The sequence below is a fragment of the Melozone crissalis genome, unplaced genomic scaffold, assembly GCF_028551555.1.
Source record: "Melozone crissalis strain CALT ecotype California unplaced genomic scaffold, PUWL_Pcris_2 ptg000090l_1, whole genome shotgun sequence".
NCBI classification, from domain to species: Eukaryota; Metazoa; Chordata; class Aves; order Passeriformes; family Passerellidae; genus Melozone; species Melozone crissalis.
In genome coordinates, this window is record NW_026535867.1 from 265,020 (window position 1) to 289,168 (window position 24,149).

The following is a 24,149-nucleotide window of genomic DNA, read 5'->3' on the forward strand; positions in this document are numbered from 1 at the left end:
TGACCTTCCCACACCCCCTGCCCAGCCCTGGGGAGCTCCATGGCTGTCAAACACAATTTCCTCAGTTATCTCCTCTTTAGGGGTACCCTGGGTGGCATTTGGCAGACAAGTGTAACACATCACAGTTTTCTCCTGGGCATTTTGAGAAACTTTGGGCTGCTCTGGGCCAGAGGCTCCTTTGCCCAGGGGGTTTGGGCTCAGGGGGACATCTGGAGCTGCTGGAGGAGGGGAGGCAGCCCAGCTGCTCTGCTACTTCTTGTCATTGCTGCTGGCAAAGGTGAGGAGATCCATGGCTGTGACCACACCGAGCACCGTCTGCTTCCTGGAGGAGCTGCCATTCCCACTCACTGGAAGCACAGAAAATTCCTTAGTGGCAAAAAAAAAAAAGAAAAAAAGAACACCACCAGCCCCCTCAGCACCTTCCAGCTGTGCAGAGGCTGCTGTTCTTTTATTAAAAGAAAACTCTAACAGTGACGGTGTCTGCCTGAGCTCTACCTCCACAGAAATGATGGTGGAGCCTCAGTCAGGTCACTGTGATCACACCAGAGAGGTTTTTGCTGCAAATAACCCACCTTTCCCAGAGCAGGAAACTTAATTTCCCAGTTGTTTTAGCCAATCTCTGTTCCAGCCCTGCTCCTATCACCACAGAACTTTTCAGAGCAAACAAATGAGACTCTCAAAAAGCAGCAGTCAGGCACTTTTCTGCTCTGTTCTCATAACATCCTACACCACCATTAATGAAACAGCACTTCAATAATTGTTTTAACTGTCTGATAAATGTTTGCTTAAATAAAAATAAAACTAGCCACCAGAGCCCAAACACAAGATAAAATGCAAGCTCCAAAGGTGTGGGAAGAAAGTAATAAATAAGGGAGTAACTGTGACAGCATTAGGACAGCAGCTCTGGAAAAGCAAGTGGGTGTTGCTTGAAAATCAGAGCAAGAGCTGCTGCAGACAGCTGGCTGGTATTTTTTGATAGGTGCCATTTAATTTGATGATATAATTTAATTTATATCAAAACATGATACAGAAGAGATATTCCTTATTTTATGACAACATAGCTGAGAAAGGAAACTGCCTGGCATTACTTTTGGTGACTGAATTGGAAATGTGCATCAAAGGCAGTTTTGAGTGACAGATTTTTGTTTGCAACCTGTTGGGGGAACATGGATGGGCTTGCAAAGCTCCAGAGCTGATGGGGCTCTGGGGGAGCAGGCCCTGGAGAGGGAAGGTTTGGGATGTTTGGGTTTTGGAGGCCCCAAGCTGAGCAGGCAGCCACCCACTGCTTACCTGAGGGATGCTTTGCATGCTCAGTGTGCACTCCCATCAAATCAGCACAATTACACCCTTCAGCCCTAATTCACAAGACCTAAACCTGGCTCTTCTGACTGCTTTTTGAGTTGCTCATTTTCCCAACCAAGGTCAGATCTGTGCTCCTTGTGGTGTAATTGCTCTGGAAAGGTGTGCCAGGTCAGGTGTGCTGAGCAGCACCTGCCACCACACCTCTTTTGGCTCAGAGGAGGGTGATCCCTGCTGCCACTGATGTGTCAGCAATCCTGATGCTGCTGCAGGTGACTCTGCTGGGTTGGCTTGCACACCAAGGGGAAGGTGGCTGTGCAGTCGATTGAGAATAAAACCAATAAAATCTGCTTTAAAGGTGCTGCCAGACTGGCCCAGCATCTCTCCACCCAGCCATGGTCCAGGGCAGGCTCACACAGCTGCCCCAGGCTACACCAGTGCCCCTGGTGACCCACAGGGCTTGCTCATGGCCCAGGCCCACCCCAATTCTTCTCAGCTTTCTCACCTTAGGTGCCTGAATTCCACCCAGGCTTTACCTGTTGTGGCCAAATGCTCCTTCTGACCTTGTCCCTGAGCTACAGAACTCTACAGAGATCCTCCTTGCTTGCTTTGCCCCTCTCCCCTCATCCCTGTGGTATCAGGAGGAGTCCTGGGTGAGGAGTGGGCATTCCAGGGCTCTGCAGAGCAGAAACCTCTGGGGGCTCACAGGTGCACTGACACCAGCCTCAATCAGCTTGGGAATTTCCCTCTCCCCTCTCAAACACTTGTGCCAGGAGTTCCTGCCAGTACCTACACTGCATCTGCTCATGCACAACGATGGCAAAGTGGTCGTTCTCCAGGAGGCAGGAAAGCTTCCCAAGGCTGTCCTCCAGGCTGACCTAAACAGGGCAAAATTCAACATTTAACCTTTTACTTCACCTGGCAGTGGCTGAGCTGTGATTTTGGAGGGTGCTGATTCCCCAGTTGGATGAAATCCCCTGTCAGTGCTTGGTGTGAAAAGCTCTGCAGGGCTTTTACAGGGGCTTGTCCTCACTCTCATCCCCAAGATGTCACCATGGCCCTCCCCACTCCTCTCTGCCTTCTCTTCTCCCAGCTCCTCTCACACCCCAGGGTGCTGCTGGTGCCCCTGTCCCTCTGTCCCTGTCCCCAGCCTCAGTGGTACCTTGGAGAACTGGTCATAGGTGACCTTGGTGACAGGGTCTGACAACTCCACATTTCCATCCTGCACGGAGCTCAGGGTGTTGCTGAGGGTCACCATGCCCAAAATAAGCCTGTAAGGGAACAGGGAGTTTTCCAGAAGGTCACACCTGAGGTGGAACACACATTTTATGCAGGGGCTGAACTGCTCTGGTTGAAGTCAGTGACCAAATTGTTGCTGCAGTCAGGGAGAGGCACCAGGTTTCTCCTCACTTGGGCAGAACAAGGAAGTCTTTGTCCTCACCAAGCTGTTGGTTTCTCAGCAGTGAAAATCTGCTGCTGCAGCCCAGGATTCAGCAGCTGGGAGAAGGAAAACCCATGGGCTCTCCAGCTGCTTATTTGTGTGGATTTCCCCCCAGCTCTCACTCCCCTGGGCTCCCCTTGCCTGTGCACTGACCCAGCATCTTCTGCTTTGGTGAGCACTGGACTGGGCTTTAACTGGATCTTTTACAGGAGTTTTATTGATGAATCTTCCCAAGGAGGCAGATGATCTTTTTAAAATTATCAGAGTCTGTCGCAGACAACTTTTATGAAAAATCCTTTCCTTAGAGTTTTTCCTCCTGAGAAGCAGAGAGACCTCAGGAACAAAATGTAAACAATGATTATCTGCTGCTCTGGAATGCAACAGGTGCATCTGTGATTGGTCTCATGTGGTTGTTTCTAATTAATGGCCAATCACAGTCAGCTGGCTTGGACTCTCTGTCTGAGACAGAGCCTTTGTTATCATTCTTTCCTTTTCTATTCTATGCTAGCCTTCTGATGAAATCCTTTCTTCTATTCTTTTAGTATAGTGTTAATGTAATATATATAATAAAATAACAAATCAAGCCTTCTGAAACATGGAGTCAGATCCTCATCTCTTCCCCAATCCAAGAACCCCTGTGAACACCATCACAAGAGTCCAACACATTTACCCATGAGTGAATGGGACCTGAGCTTCATCATGACTGATTTTTCTGTCCAAATGCCCATCTGCAGTGAGCAGAAATAGTTACCCTGACTCAGCAACAACAGGAGCTTGGTCATATCCCTTCTCCTGGAGGATCTCAATTGCCTTTTGACAGCTGACTTCTGGGAGGAGGATGAGAGGGGCCGAGAGATTCAGTTTCTGCACCTTGATGTCCCACCACCTGTTGGGAGACAAATGGCAGTGCTGAGCTGTGGCTGCTGCACAGCTGTGGCCTTCAGCAGGGGGACAAGGCCAGAGGAGATGAGGGACAGTCTGTCTGCCTGAAAAGCCAGCCCCACTCCTAGAGCCAAAGCAGAAATGCCACCACGGCCAGGTCTTGTTGAAGCCAAGCTTTCCCTGTGCCCAGTGTTCATGCAGCTCCAGAGGCAGGGATGAGACCAGCAAGGTGCTGAGCTGTCCTGAATCCAAGGAAGAGCTTCACTTCAAGCTCAGGAATGGGAGACCTACCAGTTTGACTCCTTTGTTCTGTATCCTTGGTCCTCACAAGGCAGCATTTGCAGCTCCTGCAGGAGAGAGCCTCGCAGAGGTGCTCGTGTGACTTATGAGGGACAAGCTGAGCTGGGTTGTGGGGCAGCACAAGCAGCTCCCAAACATCTCAGCCCTGAGTCCTTGCAGAAAAGGCAATGCTGGAGCCTGGAAGGGCCAAGAGCAACTCTAACCAGACACAAGAGGCCTTGGAAATGTGTTAAGTTTTTAGGAAATATTTTACAATAGTTTTTGGTAAAGGAGAAGGTGACATCAGTAATACCTGCTGTCTGTAGGGTGAGACCAAGAGCTTTTCTAAACAACTGGCATTTGCCCAACTACACATCAACTGGTATCTGCAGTTTTCCTGTCCCTGAGGGGACTCTTTCCCCATGGTATCCAAAGGGCAGCAGAGTTGGCCAACTTTTCTGGCCAGCAGCTCTGGAAGGTGAAAATTTCCTGTTTTATGCCTGAAAAGAGCTGCAGAGCTGTTTGAAAGGGGGCTTGCTACAACAGGGACCCACCTCCCCAGCAGCCTGATGGTCCTTTGAACATCATATGTGGAGTAGAGAGAGTTTTCCAGAAGGTTTAGGTGGCCTGGGCTGCCATGTGGGAGTGGATCAGCTACTTTGGGACAGAAATGCCTTTATAGACTTTGCTTGGAGAGCTGAGAGATAACCACTCAAAAGAGAGGAGCTGACATCACAGCCTCCCCAGAGGGGTCTGGACTTTACTGTGTTTGTCCTAAACACTAAAAAGGAACATTTTCCTTTGAAGATAATGATTTCCAGACTCAGAAAGCTGATTCCCTCAGCACAGTTTATCCCAGCAGAAGTTGTCTTACCAAGGCTTGTGCTCCTGGGCGTCATTTAGGAACCCATTTTTTATCATCCACTGATCATTCACAAATTTGGACCTAGAAATCACCAACAAAGAGCAACTCTGTGAGGCTTCCAGAAGAAGTTTTGTGCAGCAGACCACAGCACTGCCCCGGGGCTCTCATGATTTTTGCAGCTGGCTGCTCTCAGCCCCTTTTAAGGTCAACAGGAGCATGGGGTGCTCAGGAACTCTTTGAAGCACTCCAGCTATTTGCCTTCCTCACTTCAGGCATGCAGGCTCAGAAAGTGCAGCTTGGCTGAGTCCTGCTCTGTGCAGTGAGTCAGACAGGAGATAATAAAGAGGAAATAACCCCCAAGTGTCCCAACACCCATCCCCTGGTGGCTGCCACGCTGATGTGCTGTTCCTCCCTGCTGTTTATTTTGCTTTTTCCCTGTGGTCTGCCCGAGGGAGACTCCCAGCCCTGGGCTCACTCCATGTGCCTTTCTATTGGATTTATTGGGGTGGTTCTGCTGAGCCCCAGCTGCTGTCCCAGGAGGCCCTGGGAGCAGGGCAGGGAGCAGGACACTCACATGTAGTTGCGGACGGAGTCGGGCAGGATGACAACGCAGCGCTGGCCCTCCTGCAGCTCCCTGGCAGCTCTCACAGCCACAGACATGGCACTGCCCGAGCTGCCACCTGCAGGGACACCAAGGACAGGGGGACAAGGGTCAGCGCTGCCCAGGGCCGCTGTCCTGCAGTGGGAAGCACAGATAAAGGTGCAGAGGTGGCACCTTGCTTGGGATGCTGGGATGGGAGGACAGTCAACCCCAAAGCCTTGTAGGGTTTAGGGCCAGGCAGAGGTGGGGACTGGTGGGATGTGCTCATATTGGCTTTGGAGCCAGTGTGAAAGTCACCTCATGGACTTCATGAACCATTTCTTGTGGGCAGACCAAGAAATGGAGACCTCTTCTGAGAGGTGCCATGCAGGGACATTCAGAACACGCTGCCCACACCACACCCTCCCTTTGCATGAGCAGAAACCACGCCAGTTCTGGAGCTTCTGGCTGACATACTTGGCAGCCAAAGACTGGCTTTAAATGCACTGTAAAGACTGAAAAAAAAACTCCCATAAACATTTCATTCATGCTTGGAATACCAGGCCAACATGATGGGAAGGCCTGAATGCTGCCCGTGTCTGTGTGCACGCATGTGGTTTGCTGCACGTAGGGAAAGCAGGTCCCTGCTTTACAGGGGCAATTCCTCCAGCACCAGTCTGAGCACTGGAAGTCAGACACATTCCACTATCTGTGTGCCAATTACAGCCTGCATTCAAGGCAGCACGTATTTTACAGCAGGTTAATTATCCCTGGGTCACATTTTTCAAACAAATGAGGAACGGCCCTGAAAAATGCAGCTCAGGGAACACGAAGCTGTTCACAAATTATGGTTGAGTTCAAACAAGTGGTTTCTGTTGAAACACAGTGACTCCCTGCCTGCCAGGTTAAATCAACATTTAAGTGTTTCATTACATATATATAGGCTGATCTTTTTCCAAAACTCCCTGGATATGAGTGCTCAGGGCTTTTATCAGCTGTAACTACGAGCCTACGTGGTGTCTGCTCCTGGGTGCAAACCTGTGTCTGTTTGGCTGGCGTCAGGGAAGGCTGAAAACAAGGCTGATGCTCTGTGGAGGCTCTCAGGGTACAGGCAGGATCTGTCTGAGGGCACCTGTTCATTTTGGGAAGCCAGAGGGATCACTTACAGCTTGTTGGCAGGGGGAGAAATACTCAGTAAGAACATCTCACACTTTCTTTGCTTTCAGGCCTTGCTGGTCCAAAGCTGGCACCTCTGGTGTGGCAGTGACACTGAGCACGGCCTCACAGAGCTGCTGGCAGAGCCCACCTGTCCTGCCCTGAGCCCCACTAATCCTCCCTGCAGCCTCTGTAACTCTACACTGCCTGAAGATCCAGTTCCACTGCAAAAGTGCTCCAGTAAGGAGAGAATTATTCCTTCTATAATTACTGTGGCTGGTGAGTCAGAGCCCAGACCAGACTGAGGGAAACACCTCTGGAGCCTGCAGTGACCTCTGCACAGCCCCAGGCTCAGCCTTTCAGCCCTGCTCACCCAGCAGACACAAAAATGCAGAGGGCACCTCCTCTGGGGAGTTTTGGTCCCAAAAGGATGAGGTTCAGAGGGTTTGTGAAGGGGACAGACTGCTGTGGCTGCACTGTGCTTACCACACAACAAGCCCTCCTCTCTGATCAGCCTGCGGGACATGAGGAACGAGTCTCTGTCGTTGCTTTTGTACCACTGATCCACCACCTGCAAGGAAAGCAAGGAGGATGAGTCTTGGAAATGTCATTTCAGGCTGCCCTGACCCTCTGAGGCACACCATGGTGCTGATGCCCACAACATCTGGCAGCTCTGAGCTGCCTTCCACACTTGCTGAAAGCATTTGTCAGAAGATCCATGGGCTGGAGTTCTTGCTTGCAGGCACCCACACCTTTCCAGCACCCTTTCCTTGGAGAGTTAGGGATGCCTGACAGGTCCAGAGTTAGGATGTGGAGGAGTATTTATGATGTCCCAGGTCAGGGTACATTAATGATTCAAAATTTGCCAAAATGAGATCCAGCTACAAGAATCAGTGTGGATTATTAAGGTGACAGCTCTACAGCCAGGTGCTGACAACAGGGATGTAGTCAACACCTGAAAGCACAAATAATCACAGGTCTGAGGCTGTGAGGAACCTTTCTAGAATGAGGCCAGGGCAACACAGGCAGCCTGTGTTAGGGATGTAAAGCTCTGTGGCAGCTGATACTGAGAGGGAACTTGACAACAAGAGCTGCAAGGTTCACGTTCTGCTGTCTTGCTTGGATCCTGTCATCAGCCTGTGCATGGTGCAGGATTTCTGCTCTCTGTGCGTGCTGCCTGAGGCACAGGAGGCTCAGGAAAGAGCAGGTGATGAGGAGCAGCTTCAGCACAGACATCTGTGTGACCACAGCCAGAGGGGCACCTCTGAACAGTGGTGAGGCTGAGGACACTCACACTGTGTTCAATGCCTGCTTTTTATCTCTATCTGCCCTCTCCTTCGGGTCAGTGTCATTGTTTGACATGGGAGGAATTTAGGGAAGTGAGGCAAAAGCTTTTTGTGTAACTGACAGTTTGCTGAGCCTCTGAGAAGCTGAATACACCTCTGTGAAAAACACACTCTTGGAAAAGTGGAAAAGTCTCCATAACCTTAACAAAAGGGACTTCTCTGCCTAAGTGAACTGAAGAAAAACCATTTTTAAGGTAGTAAACTGACTGGAAATTTTAGGTTTTGTTTCTTTACATTATCAGTGAGAAAGAAAAGGTTGTGGGGGGACACGAAGTGTTCTGAAGGGTTTGTTTTGATTCTTACTACTTTTTTTCTTTTAATTACTTTTAATAACATTTTCTTTATACCCTTTTAAAGTTTTGAGCCTGCTTTGCCTATCTCACAGCAGGAAGTGAATGCATTAGCAATTGACCAGCACCAAAACCTACCACACTCTTTGGTGCATTAGCTGGGAAATTTTAAATTTGAAGAAATCTTAAATTAACAAACCAAAACCACTACAGTCAATTATAATCAGAGTTACTCAGAAAGTAACTGGGTATCCCAATCCCCCCATAACAACTTGTTCTGCACTGGGAAGATACATCAGGACCACCACACCTCTGGCCTTGGGAGCAGGCTGGATGGCAAAGCAAAGAGCAGGCAGAGGCCCCTCCTCAGAGTGTCACCACATTTCTCTTCACAGAGAAAAGCAAGGCACAATTCTTCCCAAGAATATTTCTGGGTTTCACATTCTCTGAACCTCAGAGAAAGGAAAAACAATTCTTATCTCATTTGCTGTGCCTGTGTTTGTGCAAAATTAGAATGCAATATGGAGATTGTTTACCCACAGTGATGGTGTTTTGTTTCCTTGGCCTCTCAGGGCCAGGTGTGTGTGTCAGGACTGTTGGGTGACAGGCACGAGATTCTGTGCAGTAGAGTCCTTGGCAGATTCAGTTTAGATGTAATGTAATATAGTGTAACATAATATAGAATAATATAGTATAATAAAGTAATTAATTAGCCTTCTGATATCAATGGAGTCCTTCTCATCATTTCTCCCCACCACGGGGGTTGGCCTGCTTCAATATCACAGGGTTACTCACAGATCTGTCGAGGACAGTGGGGATGAAGTCGTGCCCAATGCCCTCCACCTCGATGGTTGTGGTGTTGGTTTTGTTCATCTCGCTGGGCAGGGCAACGATGGAGCCATCGGGGTCCACACCAACAATCTGGGAGGGAAAGGCATTTTGTCAAACCAGAATGGGAATTCAGAAACAGCCAAGCACAAAACTCAAAGGAAAAGTTACCCACACCCTTATGTTATAGATGGATAATGAGAGGATTGGCTCTCGCAATTAAAAGATAACAGTTGTGTGAATATTAAGAAAAGCTTTAGTGATGTACAGTTATGTTATTGTAGTTTAGATGCCCTCTGTTCTCCCCACAGTTCCCTTTCCCCCTGTATTGTTGCCATCACACAGCCTGGGCTGTCCAGGACAGGTACAAAGGAGCTGCACAGGTGTCCCTTGCATGGGGCAGCTGGGAATGGAAAAGCTTGGGGGTGCTCAGGGGGTGAGGCATGGCAACAGCTGAGCTCCAATCCAGTGACAAGAAAGCAGTTTGCACTGATAAATGGCACAGAAGAGCTGCCTGACAGACTTTGGGAGGGGCCAAGGCTGGCTGATGCAGCCCCAGGGGTATAAAAGCCTGAACATACATCCTGAAGAAAACCCAAACACGTGGTATCCATGAGAGCAGTTCTCAGCACTGCAGCTTTTTCCTTATGCAGTCCTTTGATGTATTTTTGTTAAGCTTTAATAAACCATTTTAAATTTTCAAAGTGAGCAGTTGTTTCTCACACTGATCAGCAGTGTTTCCTTCCCCTGATTATTGGGGAACACAATATTATTAATATTAGGAATATTAATGAATCATTAATATTCCTAATCACTGGCAGCATGGAGAGCTTCCAGGATAAAAGGGTGCTCTTTTTCACTGTCTTAAATAGATCCTAGGTAGCCTTCAGCTGTTGCAGAAGTGACTGGTGGCTTAAAATGTTATCACTCTCAAGGTGTTTGTCATCACCCCCTTGGCAGAGCCTGCCACTTCCCTGAGCACAGTGCCAGAGCTCCTTAATCTGCTCTAGGTGAAGCCAGCAGTGAGCTCCAACCTGTGGAAACCTGTGGATACACACATCCTTTCTGGACCTAGCTGTGCTGGCTGATGGTGATTTCTGGTGATTTTCCCTGGATATTTACAGCTTTGTGTCTGGGCTGGTGTGCCTCCCTGTCACTGTGATATTTTCTGAAAAATCATCTTTGTTTAGGATTTTCCTCTGGGAAGCTGAGAGGCCTCAAAAAAGAATGAAAGCAACAATTATCTGATTGCTTAGGAATGTAGTCTAGAAATCATTTACCAACAAATAAAGCATCTTTGATTGGTTCCATGTGAATGGTTTTTAATTAATGACCAATCACCATCAGCTGTGTCGGACTCTGAGGAGTCAGGAGTTTTTATTATTCATTCTTGTTTAACTTTCTGATGTATCCTTTCTCTTTCTTCAGTAATATAATATAATATAATATCATATCATATCATAGATAGTAGATATTATATTATATACTATTTTATAGTATATATTATAGTATATATATAGTATATATTATACTAGTATATAGTATATATAGTATATATACTATATATACTATATATACTATATATAGTATAGTATATAGTATATATAGTATATATTATACTAGTATATATTATATTATATACTATTATATTATAATAGTATATATAATATACAGTATATAATATATACTATCATAGATATGTTATATTATATTATATTATATTATATTATATTATATTATATTATATTATATTATATTATATTATCCTTCTAAGAATACAGAGTCAAATTCTCATCTCTCACCTCATCCTGAGAACCTCACAACACCACACATCCCTCAATACAGCTTCAGGTGCAGACAGCAACTACTGCCTCAGGTGAGCTGTGGGGTTAGGCAGGAAATGACATGCAGGGACAGGACAAGGAGGAATGGCTTTGAGCTGAAGGAGGGTAGATTTATACTGGATAATAGCGAGAAATCTCTTATTGTGAGGGTGGTGAGGCCCTTCTGCCCAGAGAAGTTGTGGGTGCCCCATCCCTGGAATTGTTCAAGGCCAGCTCTGAGCAACCTGGTCTGGTGGAAGGTGTCCCTGCTGATGGCAGGAGGGTGGAATGGGATGACCCCCAATGTCCCTTCCAACCCAAACCACTCTGTGATTCCATGAAAACCCCAGCAGTCCTGCTTTACCTTGCACTCTGGGCACTTCTCCTTCAGCTTCCTGGCCACACCAGTGATGGTTCCTCCTGTGCCAGACCCAATCACCACCATGTGCACCTTGCCTGCAGACCAGGGGGCAGAGAGGTTTGCAGGGGATCAGCACAGCCCCCAGCAGGATCTGCCCTTTACTCAGAGCCCTGTGTCCCCCAGAACCCCTGTGAGCAGAGGTCAGGCTGTGCTGGTAGCCACAGCCTGGTCCTGTGCAGAACCTCAGATGAGCTTGCAGGAGCTGAGCACAGCTGATCCTGCCTCACTGCAGGGAGCTGAAGGTGACCCCCAGATCTCCCACTGCAGCTCTCCATGATTTCTGCATCTTTGGCATCTGCTGAGCAGAGGGAACAGCATGAAGATGTGTCAGGGCAGGTTTAGATTGGATATTAGGGAAAGGTTTTTCCCCCAGAGGGTGGCTGGGCACTGAACAGGCTCCCCAGGGCAGTGGGCACAGCACCAGCCTGCCAGAGCTCAAGGAGTGTATGGACAATGCTCTCAGGCACATGGTGTGACTTTTTAGGTGTGCAGGACCACAAGATGGACTCTCCAACTCAGGATATTCTGTGATTCTGTGGCTTAAAGGGGAGGGAATATCTCAGCATATCCACCCCTTTCAAATCACAGCATATCAAAGCAAGTCACACATGAATATCACTGACAGGCACAACCTCCAGCCTGTGCTGCATCCACAGTGGAGGCAGGGCTGAGCTCTGCACTGGCACCTGCCTCACCAGATGCTGCCCCACTGGCATGGCTGAAATTATTCAGATTTAGGGCTGGGAGGGGCAGAATTGGAGTCTGGCCTTCAAAACCTGATGCTGCAGCTGCATTGGGACCTGCAACCCACAGCTGGCATCCAGCTGGAGCAAACCCTGACACTGTGGAGGAGGCAAGACTGGGACTCTCTTGTTGCCATTGATGCCTGACTGCTTTACAGCTCTGATAACAGCTCTCCAGTTAAAATCCTTCAAGTCCTGGTCATGCTTTACAGTGCTCCAGAACTAGCAATAAATGTCACTTCTATCTGCACAAACATGGACTGGGACAGCCCTTTAGCCTCCCCCAGCCCTCACTTCCAATGGCACTGTTTGGGAGGTTTTGATTTGCAAATGAGAGTCCTGGATCAGACCATGCCCTGGTGGATTTATATTCCCCTCCAAAGCCTCATGGGAGCTCTTGTGCTCCCAGCTGGCAGGTCACTGTGGCCACCAAGAGACATGTTCTGTCTCCTTTAGGTACAACCTGAGTTCCTTAAGCCTCTGGTGTCCCTCCCCAGGTTTTGCAATGGGAGGGGAGAGCCAGTAAGCCCTGCAGGCTGAGGTGGATCTGAACTGGATTAGGAGAGGTTGCCACACTCTGTGTGTCAGTGTTATTAAGATAATACTGCCTGCTTTTCCAGAGGCCCTTTGGGCTGTTTCTAGACATTGAGGTCAATAAATGATGCAAATGAAGCCTCTCAGAGAGGGTTGCAGCCCTGTGCACAGACAGTACCTTCACACTGCTCCAGGATCTCCTCGGCCGTGGTGTCGTAGTGAGCCAGGGGGTTGCTGGGGTTTCTGTACTGTTTATTCCAGCAGAGAACAGCAGGGTTACCATGTGAAGAGCAGGTCAAATACCAAACCAGCAACAGCTCCTGACAGAGCTGTACCCAAAGCATGCAGCCCCTGCTCTCCTTGTCCAGGGGAAACCCACCCCACCAGGACAGGTCACGGGTGTTCCTCCTGTTTGGTGCTTTGGGACAGATTTCCAAACCCACTCGGGAGGTTAAATGTGCCCACAAACACTCACTGTCCAGCACTTGGTGTCCATTAGGTGTGGGGATGGTTCAGAGGCTGGAGAAGCTGTCCTGATCAATCAGCTCTCATGCACAGAGGGATTTTGCAGCACTGATATTTTGTGCACCCCATGTTCACACCCATGGACCGAAAATGAGCTGAAAAGCTCATCCAGTCTTTGAGCTACTTTTTTCTCAGAAGGAAGGAGCTTGCCTGATTTTCCTGCACTTCAGGGGCTCCTGGCTCAGGGGTCAAACCAAGTGCCCTCCTTGGTCCCAAGTGGACCAAGTCCCCTGCAGGAACCTCTGCCATGAGTCACCAGGGTTTGCCCTTTACAGCACAAGGTTTATTTTCGAGGCTGCTAGCTAGGCTTAAAAAGTGGGGTTTTTTTCAGGTCAAAGTTAAATCTGAAGCAATTTGAGGAGTCTGAATTGTGCAATAAAACCCAGCCTCACCCACACCCAGGCTTTGGCAGAAGTGTTGCAGGTTTGGAAGTGCCCCTTATTTTGTTTCTGTCCCCCTGAGCTTTGCAGAGGGGCGATTAAATTTCAAATGCCACAAAACACTGATGAAATCTGCCAGTCCAAATGGAACCCCCAAACACAGGCACACTTGGAGAACACCCTATAAACCCTCTTGGGAAAGGCAGCCAGTGGAGGGATGGCCTTTACCTGGTCCAGGATGTGAGAGTTTGGGATTTGACTTTTCAGCTTCCAGGCCACGCGGACGTTGGACTCGGGGGCATCAAAGCGAGTGCACGGTGTCCTGACGATTTCAGCACCCAGGGCCTTCAGGATATCGACCTTTGGGATGAGAAGAGGAGCTGCACACAGCTGATCCCACTCAGGGAGGGTAACCTGAGCCTGCAGGCCCAGGGCAGTGCCAGATGCCAGAACAGCTTTGCATGTGGGAGGCATTTATCATGTGGAGATACAATGTCCAATTCTGGGCTCTGCTGTCTCTGACAAGCTCCAGCAGCCCAGGGCCTCCTGCCCAAAGCTGGCACGTGGATTTGAGCCTGGCATTGTGCCCTGTCCTACTTGGAGGGCAGGATCGGGACAGGGTGGAGGGAGGTGACAGTGTGCTGCTCCTTGGGGCCCGAGGAAAAGGGCAGAGGGAGCTGGACAGGGAAAGGGTCTCCTGTGTGCTGGGCCTGGAGCCCCAGCATGCAAAGGGGAGATAAAAAAGCTGGTTTTGCTCTAAATCCCTTCTCTCCTCTCACCAAAATCAGGGAAGGAGCAGTCAGCCCCTGGGAGATGGGGCTGTCAGTGGGACAGGGGAGTTGGGACACCTGGAGATGAAACCCACGGCAGCTGGAGGTGGCATCTGGCCCAGACTGAGCTTGAGTGAGATTTGGGTTGAATTGAGAGTGACACTTTGGAGAAGGGCTGAGTCCTGAGCCAGTCAGGGTGCCTGTCTGGCTGCACTGGCAGAAGTTCAGCTGAGCTGTCTGTGAGACTCTTGACTCACCAGTGAGGGATTTCTGCCATGTCCAGGACTCTGTGTTCACCTGACCATCAGCTCTCGTGCAAGTGACTTGAGACACCACCCTGAGAAACAGCTCAGGCAACTCTGAGTGTCTCCAGGTGAAAGAAAACCATAAATGCACAGAGAGGCCAAGTGACCTGTCAGATGTCAGGGGGGCAGTGAGCAGGGCTGGCAGGGGAGCCCTGCCTGCCTCTCCTGCTGTGCTTCACATGCAGCAGAGCCTGCTCTGTCCCTGCACCCACACACTGGGTTTGGCTATCTCACCATCCCAGCTGCACTTCTGACACCAGACAGCCACCAGGCCACCACAGGCTGCTTTTTTCCCCCTCAAGAGGCAAAGTTCTGAATAGCAGCTGTGGCAGTGGGTGGTTGGCTTTTAAAGGGCTCCAGGGAGGGAAAGGAAGGGGAAGGAAAGAGGGAGGGAGGAAGGGGAGGGAGGGAGGAAGGGAGGGAGGGAGGGAGGGAGGAAGGGAGGAAGGGAGGGAGGGAGGAAGGAAGGAAGGAAGGAAGGAAGGAAGGAAGGAAGGAAGGAAGGAAGGGAAGGAGGAGAAGGAGGAGAAGGAAGAGAAGGAAGAGAAGGAAGAGAAGGAAGAGAAGGAAGAGAAGGAAGAGAAGGAAGGATGTTCCCTGGCTGTGGGGTAAAACCATAGAGAGCTCTGACCTTCTCCATGCTCATTTTCTCTGGCAGGACGATGATGCAGCGGTAACCCTTGAGTGCAGCCACCAGTGCCAGCCCAATCCCTGCGGGGTGGGGAGCACAGGGAATTGAATTGGCACCACCAGAATTTGGCAATTTGGCAATTTGGGAAGAGCAACCCTCTCCCCTGGATGGAACCATGGAGGGGTCACTGCCCAGCCACAGGTGAGGGCATCCCCCATCAGCCCCCTAGGATGTGCTGGGAGCACCAGGGAGGGTGGGAGGATGTGCTGACAGCCAAGTGGAGCTGCAGCATCACTCCTGCTCCCAGGAGCTCCTCATTCTCACTGAGAGAATAGGGAGAGCTTTACTCCCTACACCGAGGCTCAGCCACCTTCCTATGGGTTTGGAAATGAAGGAGAGAGGTGATTTTGCTTCCCCTCCCCTCAGTTGTGGGGAACAGACAGACGGGACTCTGCACGTCACTCCATGGCACCTCTGCTCCAGTTTCACTGAGGTGATGGATGGAGCCAGCTGCTCCCAGCCAGAGAAGGAAGGTGAGGCAGCGGGAAGGAGCAGCCTGTCCCTGCCAGGGGCTGCAGGGAGCCTGGTGCCATTCCAGCTGCCCCAGGGAGGCAGGGAGCCAGTGTGATCCATGTGGGACACAGCTCTGGGGGAGCACAGACCCCCCTGGCTCCATGTCTGGGGTGACACAGTGTGGTGAGGTGACAAGTGGCACCAACAAGGGCAAAAATTCACAGGAATTCTTTTTCAACCCATCAGGGAATGGTCTCTGGGAACCTCTGAGAATTCAAAAGCTTCCCAGCCTGAAAACACCCAGGGTTGTCCCAGTTCCTGATGCTGTCTGCCTTGGTACAAGGAGACCTTCCAGGCACACCTGTGCAGGTGTGGGACCCTCACAGGACCCTCAGGAATTTCATCAAGGAAGCACCTCAGCATCCCAGGAAGCCCATGGCCACCAGGAGGGGAGCTGAGGGGAGGATGGAGCCAGAACCCACCTTGTAACCCCAAATGCAAATCCCTGCTCCTCAGAAATTGCCCCCTGCCCAGTTCCCAGGCAGAGGGAGCATCCCTGCCCTTCCCACCTGTGTTTCCTGAAGTGGGTTCAATCAGGGTGTCTCCTGGTTTGATGATCCCAGCTCTCTCTGCATCCTCCACCATCCTGAGGCTGATGCGGTCCTTCACGCTGCCCCCAGCATTGAAGTACTCACACTTGGCCACTGGAAAGGGAAACAAAGGGGAGACTCCATCAGGCACCAGCTCCCCCAGGCCTCATTGCAGTGTTAGGACACCTCTTCCCCCTCTGCAGGACTGTCCTTTCCTCAGGGGAATGCATCCACCATCTGCTTTTCTGGGATTATCCATCAGCACAGAGTCATTCTTTCTCCCATGTTTCCTCCACCCTGGATGGGTTTGAAGTCAACCTGGACAGCCCAGGATGGGTTTGAAATCAGCTGGACATGGTCACTGCAAGGTGGAAGGTCCCACAAAGGCACAGCACTCCTTGAGTACTCTTCTGTGGGCAAGGGATAGCAGCAAGGCCTCACTGTCTATCCTGGGGCATTGAGGTTTTTAACAGATATCTAAAAAGCTGCCCTTTTGCAGTGATCTGTAGTCCTGACTGAGGTGCCATAAAAAATCCCAAACAATAGAAAGAACATTTTCAAGTGTCAGGCTAAATTACAGGTTTTTTTACTGAGCTAGCAACAAACTAAGAAACTTTCCAAGGCACATTCAGATTGCAATGCAAGGCACATCTCCGTCCTCACTGGGGCCTCCACACCACAGCATTCTTCTCACCAAGCCCTTGATGAACATCTGCAGCTGAACTGGTGCTACTGAGCTCTGCTTTATGGACAGCAGGGAGAAATGGGGATTTCCAGGGGTGTTTTTCCCTTCACCCTGGCAGAGACAATGACCTGAGGCTGAGAAATCAGCCCTGCACCTGAGCAGCCTGAACAGGAAAGGAAATCTTGTGCTCATCATTACATTTCATAATGCAAAATGCCACAGCTCCAGCTGCACGAGGGTCCCTGGGGGCACAGAAAACACCAGGCAATCCAATCCAGCTGTGGCTGCTTCCTTTTATTCCTGTGTTTGCTGGGAAGGGGCTCTGTGCTGACACAGAGCTGCTCTGCCTGTTTTGCTCTGCTTCCCCTCCTGTGCCAGGGGAGGGAGACACCATCCCAGAAAATGGGATCTGCCTGCTTTTCCCAGCACCTAAAGCACCAGCCGGACACACTCCAAGGGACAGGCTGCTCCAGAGGTGCACCAGGCACTGCACATCTGTCCTCCCACCCCCATGGTGTCCTGGTGTCCCCTCAGCTCTCACTGTGGGCAGGGTGAGGCAGTGCAGTGTGCAATAGCAAGCCATGACTAAAAGCTGGAATCTTAGGGGAAAACCATCCTTGGTTTTCCAGTGTGGAGGTTGCTGGGCTGGTGGCCCAAGGATCCCAGATGCTGAGAAGGGATCAGGTGGGAAAGCCCAGGGTGCTTTCCCTGTGTCTGTGTGCTCAGTGGGGTCTGGCTGCCCTTATACTTATTCATAGTTATTTAATTTAATCTTGGTTATTTCATAAATAACTCCGTGGTTCCCAGCTGACACACAGCACTGCAGGGCTCTGCTGTGCCATGAGTGCTCAGCAAGTCTCTCCTTACTCAGCTGTGTGACACTCCTGGCACTCTCTGCCTCTCAGAATTTGCCTTTCTGCCCAATTTGGACCAAATTAATTATCAGGGTTAGGAGTTATAGGAAAAGAGCCTGAAAAGTCCACAAGCACAGATCTGAGTTTATCGTCCTTGTGATTGTAGGGGACCAGCCTAAAGCCAAGCCTTACATGAGACAGCACCAGCAAACATCTCCTTAGAGAGAGGACTGAGATCCATCCCTAAATTTGGGCCAGCTCTGCTCTGAGCTTATTCTGCTGTTATCTGGCAGGAGAGATGCCTCACTACCATTCATTGCCCCCCTGCTCATTGCTGCTTGAAACCCCCTGTTTGGCCCAAGAAATTACTGCCTAACAAGCAGGAGAGCCCAACATGAGCCACATCTGCCCCTCCCCATCTCTGTTCCTCCAGCACCCCTCACCCTCACCTCAAGGCATGCAAAAACCTGCTGGCAAGGGGACACTCACAGAGCTCACACTTGAGCCCATAGGACTTCCCAATCTTGTTGATTTGGACCATTGGGGTGCAGCCAATTTTCTTGAGGATATTGGGCAAGATCTTCTTTTCTTCTGTCCTGAAATAATGCAGAAAAAACAAACAAAAAAAGTCAAATCAAAGCTATTGTTGTGCAACATGAACCAAGAGAAAATCTGAGTGAGGTTTCAGCAACTTTATCAAGGCCACCAAAATACAGCCCAGCTCCAAGGGAAAAAGTCCCCATCAGCAATTAGTGGCACCAGGAGTTTGTTACAGTTCTCCATCATGAGTTATTAGGGGTTTTTTTACATAAAAAAGTAAGTGAATTAATTTTCAGGGTTGTTCTGAAATGCCTTGCTCTGCAAAACCATAGGCCAGATCTGTAATGAGTGAGAAGATGCTGGCAAGCCTTAGGATTTTATGCTGTGGGTGAGAAAATCAGGAGACACAACACAAGGCTCCTCCTCTTCTCCCCATCCTGCCCAGCCCCATCTCTGCTCCCCACATTTCCAGCTGCCTCTGGGCCAAGTGTTGCTGCCCAGGACTGCCAAACTTGCAAGGATGGCTCCATCAGAGAAGCCCAAACCTCAGAAGTTCTGGGGGTTGTTTTGCAAACAGTTGAACCCAGCTCTGTGATCAGTGAAATCCAGCTGCCCAGGTTTGCTCCAGCAGGAGCCAAAAACCACAGCAAGAGCAACCTGAAAAAAACCTGTTTGGCCAAGACACCTTGCCAGGTAACTCACAGCCCTGAGCTCTGTCACAGATTGACAAGGGCTGTGTTTGTTTGGGCCATATCCAGGTCTCATGAAAATATATTGTCCCCAGTGGCTGCTGTGAGATGTGACCAGGAATAGAGCAAAGCAGGCTCAAGCTTAGAAATAAAGAAAAAAACTTGATTAACCTACAGCTATATGCAAAAAGGAACACACACACAACTCAGAATGTTCCAAAACATTCCTCCTCCCCCCACCCAATTTCCAACACAGCACAGTGAGACAAAACCTTGGATTCCGCAGGTGTGATAGAAACACCTCCTGCCCTGCAGGAGTGCAGGGGTTTAGTGAAGGCCTTTCCTACCAGGAGGCTCCAGGCTCCCTGCATCCCTAGCCCAGAAATGATGGGATGTGCTGTTACCCTTCCCTCTGTGGGAAGGGTTTGCAGAGACATCTCATGCTCCACTGAGTGCTGCCAAATGTGAGGCAATACCACAATAAATGAGCTTCCCCCACAGCTGCTTCAAAAGCCACATTTGAAATGCTCAGGGATTTATTTCAGTGGGGCTGAGCCTTGGCTCCTTCAGGTAAGGTTTAACTGAGCCTGGATCTCTTGAGGGTGACCTGAGTTCCTGCATTGCACATCTGGATTGCATCCTGCAGGTGCTGCTGTCAGCTCAGGACAGCAGACAAGGATGGTTTTCCCCTAAGATTCCAGCTTTTAGTCATGGCTTGCTATTCTTTGAGATGTCTGGGGGAAAACCAGTCCTAGCAAAGCAAAGGATTCCTGCTGAGGTTAGGCTGGGTCAGAACCAGCTCGAGGGGTGGCAGAACTAGTCTACCTCTGTATCTCTAAAGAATTTAAATATTTAATATTCTTAATTAAAATAACAACCTGTCTCCTCCCTCTGCTTCTACCCCCAAAACTCAATCAGATTTCACCTGGGAACCTCAGGAAGTCCAGAGATTTTTGCTCCATCTGTGGCTTACCCAGAGCAGGGAAAGCAAACCAGCTCTCCCTCCATGCCCTGCTGCAGAGCTGTGACATGTCCCAGTGTGGTTTTTTCCCTGCCACACAGGGGGTTATGTTCCAGCTCCTGCCCCAGCAGGGCTGTGTGGGCCCCCTCAGCCAGACTCCATTCCCAGAGCAGTGTTTGGGAAATGTCTCCCCATCTCCTGTCTGGGGGTGGGATGGGCCCAGCCACTGGCACCACCATGGCACCCTGATGCTAAATTGTTTACAAAAATATAATTTTATCCTGCTCAGAATGATAATTGAGTGAAAAAAAAATTCATTTTGACTGAAACTGATTCTCTCCTCAGGCACCAGCTGCAGGGGTGGCACTGAGCCACGCACAGCTTGCTGGATCAGCTCCAGGGCTCTGCATTCCATCCATTCCTCCCTCCTGCATGGGCCAGACCCAGAGGCTGCTCTGGGCTACCCACATGCTGGTGGCTGTGCCCTGGCCTTGTCCTGCCTGGCACATGGTCAGGCATGCCCATGCAGAGCAGGGCTGCACCTCCCATGGCTTCCAATCCCTGCAGCTGCATTCCAGGAGTTTTACTCCACTGGCTGGAGCTGGATCCCTGCTTCACATCTCTGCACTGCAGGACGTGTCTGCAGTTCCTCTGACATTTATGGGAGAGCCTTATCTTTAGTAGCTTGTCTGTGTCTGGTTTGCAGGGTCATTAAAGCACCTCTTGTCAGGACTAGTCTGGGCCCTCACGTCACCCTGGGAGGGAACCTGCTGCTCTGAGGGCAACAACAGCTCAGAGCAAGAACTTTTCTCTGCACTGGGGCCATTTGCTGCTGATATAAAAGCCAGGCCGTGGTAATCCATTTTTGTGGAGGCCTCTCAGCCATCTAAAATAAGGTGCCCCAAACAAGAAGATGCTGTGGAAAACACAGAGCCTGAGACTCGAGCCAGCCACATCTTTCTGCAAAAATAAAAAGGAGTGAAAAAATCTTCTTGGAGAGGAGCTACTAAGCTGCTTTTGCCATTTGGAATATAAACCATCATTAACACAATAGCTGGCTTCTGGCCATGACCATCCTGGTGTAACAACAACCTCCAGGAAAAGGTGCTGAGCTGCACCCTGAAGAAAACAGCATGGAGGAATTACTTACAAGGGAACGCAGGAGTGTGGAGACTTGCTGGCAGGAGTTGTGGCTGTCCATGTGCACTTACTGGGCAAGTTGGGGAGGATCCAGGTGCTGTCCTGACCATTGGCACCCCTGCCATTCACCAGGGGGCACTTCTTACCCAGCTCCTGTGGGGTGGAAACAGAGGCCACATGTCACTATCACATTTTCTGAAAAATCCCTTTGCCAGGATTTCTTCTTCTGGAAAGCTGGGAAGCTTCAGCTTCTCCATATTTTGCTGCTTTGGAATGTGATTTGGAGAATTGCTTACCCAGCATGTGAATTGTTTTTAATTAATGGCCAATCACAGCCAGCTGTGTTGAGGCTCTGAGGAGTCACAAGTTTTTATTATTCATTCTTTTCCAGCCTTCTGTCTGAATCTTTCTCTTTCTTTAGTATAGTTTTAGTATATCCTTTTCATAATATAATAAATATCGTATCATATCATAATAAATCAGCCTTCTGAGAACTTGGAGTCAATTCTCATCTCTCACCTCATCCTGGGGACCCTCAAAACACCGCAACAATTAATAACCACACTCACATAGACAGCTGGGAGAAAAATAGCTGCAGAAGGGGAAAAAATGGCATTTGGCTGTGAAGGGAGGATGGCCAGGCTGCTTGGAGCATCCTGATGGCATTGCAACCACATGGGTGTAGGTGGGTAAGGAGGTTGTAGGGGTGGAAGGAGATGAACAGGTGAAAGGATGTTGTAGTGAGATGAGTGTCAGTCCCTTCTCCCATGGAGTAAGTGGTGTGACAAGAGGAAATGGACTCAAGTTGTCCCAGGGGAGATTATACATTAGGGAAAAAAGTAGATTATAGATTATGAAAAAAAATTCATGCAAGGGTTTGTAGAGGGATAGAATATAAGTAAATAAAGATAGTATAGAAAGTAATCTTACCCCCTAAAAGTTGCAGCTGGGTTAAAGATTAGGAGCAAGCCTGACTTTAACAGGCCGCAGCTGTAGCCAATAAGAAGAGTCTTATAAAAGAGTGGATTGGTTGCTTGAGGGAGCTGGAGTCAGTTGGCTACTGCAAGAAGGAAGAGTCAGTGCCTAGAGGAGCTGCCTATGAGGAACATCAAGGAGGTATGAAGCTCTTGCACTAAGGAGACAATAATGTGAAACTTTTGCAGTATAATGACAACAGGGGTTATAAAGCATTTGAATGGAATTTCCAGTGAAGTGGTGCAGTCACCAGCCCTGGGAGTGTTTGAACTTCCTGTGGAGGTGGCACTTGAGGACACAGACTCATGGGGAACATGGTGGTTTGGGTTCATGGCTAGACCTGATGATCACAACAGTCTTTTCCAACCTTAGCAATTGCATGACTCCATGATTCCATGACGGAATTGCTCTTTTGGAGTGGTGTGTTAGACCCCGTACATCATCTGGGCTTCCTCTCCAGTACATCTTCTTGCTCATCTCAAAACCATCACCTCCACTAGGAAATTTGATGCTCCTAATTTAATTATTTGGTGAAGAACAGCTTTTTTTTTTCACCCTAGCAGTGAAGAACCTGCAGGTAAATCAATCCAGCAATAATTGGATAATGCTTTTATGGTGATAGTGGGACTTAGAGGTCACCTCTGCTCTGGCATCCAAGTGTATTAAAATTGAGAAAAAAGAACCAACAAAAATAAAACAGCAAAGGGCAGCAAATGTGCTTGGGGTACTGAGCAACTCCCACAATAAAGCAGCTTAAAAAGAGGAGGATTCATCAGGCTGGAAGTGAGATAAGAGTCTGGTGCTGAGAGCAGGCTCTAAATTCTGGGGGAGTTGGAGAAGCTGCATCAAATAATGAGCAATAAATAATAATGCAGAATGGAATTATCAGGAACAACTACAGAGGCAGAGCAGATAAAAAATGGAATGAGAAAAGGGTTAAACAAGTTAGAAAGGGTTGAGTTCAGTAGCAGATTTTAAACAGACAAGCCCTGATGGCATCAGTGCTCTGCAGGAAGGCAATTTGCTGGGCTGTTCTCTCTGTATTGCTGGTGCATATACAGATGAAAGGAGGAGTCTGGGCCTAAAGTTTATTTTCAGCAACTCCTAGTGAACAACAGCAGAAACAAATAAACCCAGAAAAGGGTTACATGCAGGTTTGGTGTGACCTCTCTGCTCTGATCCTCTCTGCAATCCGTCCACCATGTGTGTACTAAAAAGAAGAACCACATGAAGAAAAAACACATGTTTTTTGGTACCTGTAAGTTCCTTTTCTGGCTTGTTCACAGAATGAATTTACCTTGATTCAACCATTAGTGAATAAAGGGACCTTGAAACTCCACAGGGTCATGGATGGAGGCTTGTGTCTCACTTAGACTGATGATGAGAGCTGCTGTTAGGCTGCTTAGTCTGCTCTCTCTCCCTACACCTCTGTGGTGGTGCATTCTGCAGTTAGAGCAAGTCTGACCCTTTCCTTACCTTTTGCTGCAGCAGAAATGGTCAAAGACATGATCCTGGACATTGCTTCTGCATTTAACTTCAAACTGAGAACAGGGACATCATTTTGCCATCTGACAGAACTAAGTAAGTGACCCAAAGAAGAAACATCTCATTTCTAAACACAGAGAATTTCCTGCTGCCATGTGGAGGGGCCATGGAAAATCCAGTTTAGTTGGGGAGTTTCATCTCCCCCCCCCCAGGCCACAAAGCCACAGCCCTGTTCCCCCTCAGCCCCTGGGCTCCCTGCCAGTAGCTGTGGCTCACACTTATAGAATTGTGCTTTTTGTTGATGGAGTGACAAAACTATCTCCTTAAAAAGGAAATAAGCCCAGAAGTTTCTCTCTTCCATTAGGTGAAAAGATATTTCATAGGGCTTCACCTCATATTGAAGGATAGCTAACTGGGCAGGAGCCAAAAAGTCCTGCTTGAGCAATTTACTAGAAAAAGAAGAGAACAAATAAATTAATGACTTTTGTGAGGTGTTTTACTAGAGGCAGGAGGGCCTCTTGCACTTGGATCAGTTTTTCTCTGTGGAGAGTTTATTTTGCCTTTTATTAAAACCTTTTTGTTTCTAACACTGCCACAAAAGCTATTCTGCTAATTGGATG

General features: G+C 49.1%; 1 protein-coding gene across 1 annotated transcript in view; it reads right to left on the reverse strand.

The window, feature by feature from the left end:
• Nucleotides 1–249: 249 nt before the first annotated feature.
• Nucleotides 250–24,149, reverse strand: part of LOC128947115 (cystathionine beta-synthase-like) — a 29,161-nt gene continuing 5,261 nt past the window's right edge. The window contains 15 exon segments of the mRNA XM_054291245.1: nucleotides 250–347; nucleotides 2,093–2,177; nucleotides 2,462–2,570; nucleotides 3,492–3,626; nucleotides 4,776–4,847; nucleotides 5,341–5,446; nucleotides 6,988–7,072; nucleotides 8,933–9,058; nucleotides 11,153–11,244; nucleotides 12,665–12,734; nucleotides 13,620–13,751; nucleotides 15,098–15,177; nucleotides 16,180–16,314; nucleotides 18,229–18,335; nucleotides 21,080–21,222. Coding sequence (XP_054147220.1) covers nucleotides 250–347; nucleotides 2,093–2,177; nucleotides 2,462–2,570; nucleotides 3,492–3,626; nucleotides 4,776–4,847; nucleotides 5,341–5,446; nucleotides 6,988–7,072; nucleotides 8,933–9,058; nucleotides 11,153–11,244; nucleotides 12,665–12,734; nucleotides 13,620–13,751; nucleotides 15,098–15,177; nucleotides 16,180–16,314; nucleotides 18,229–18,335; nucleotides 21,080–21,222 — 1,575 coding nt within the window.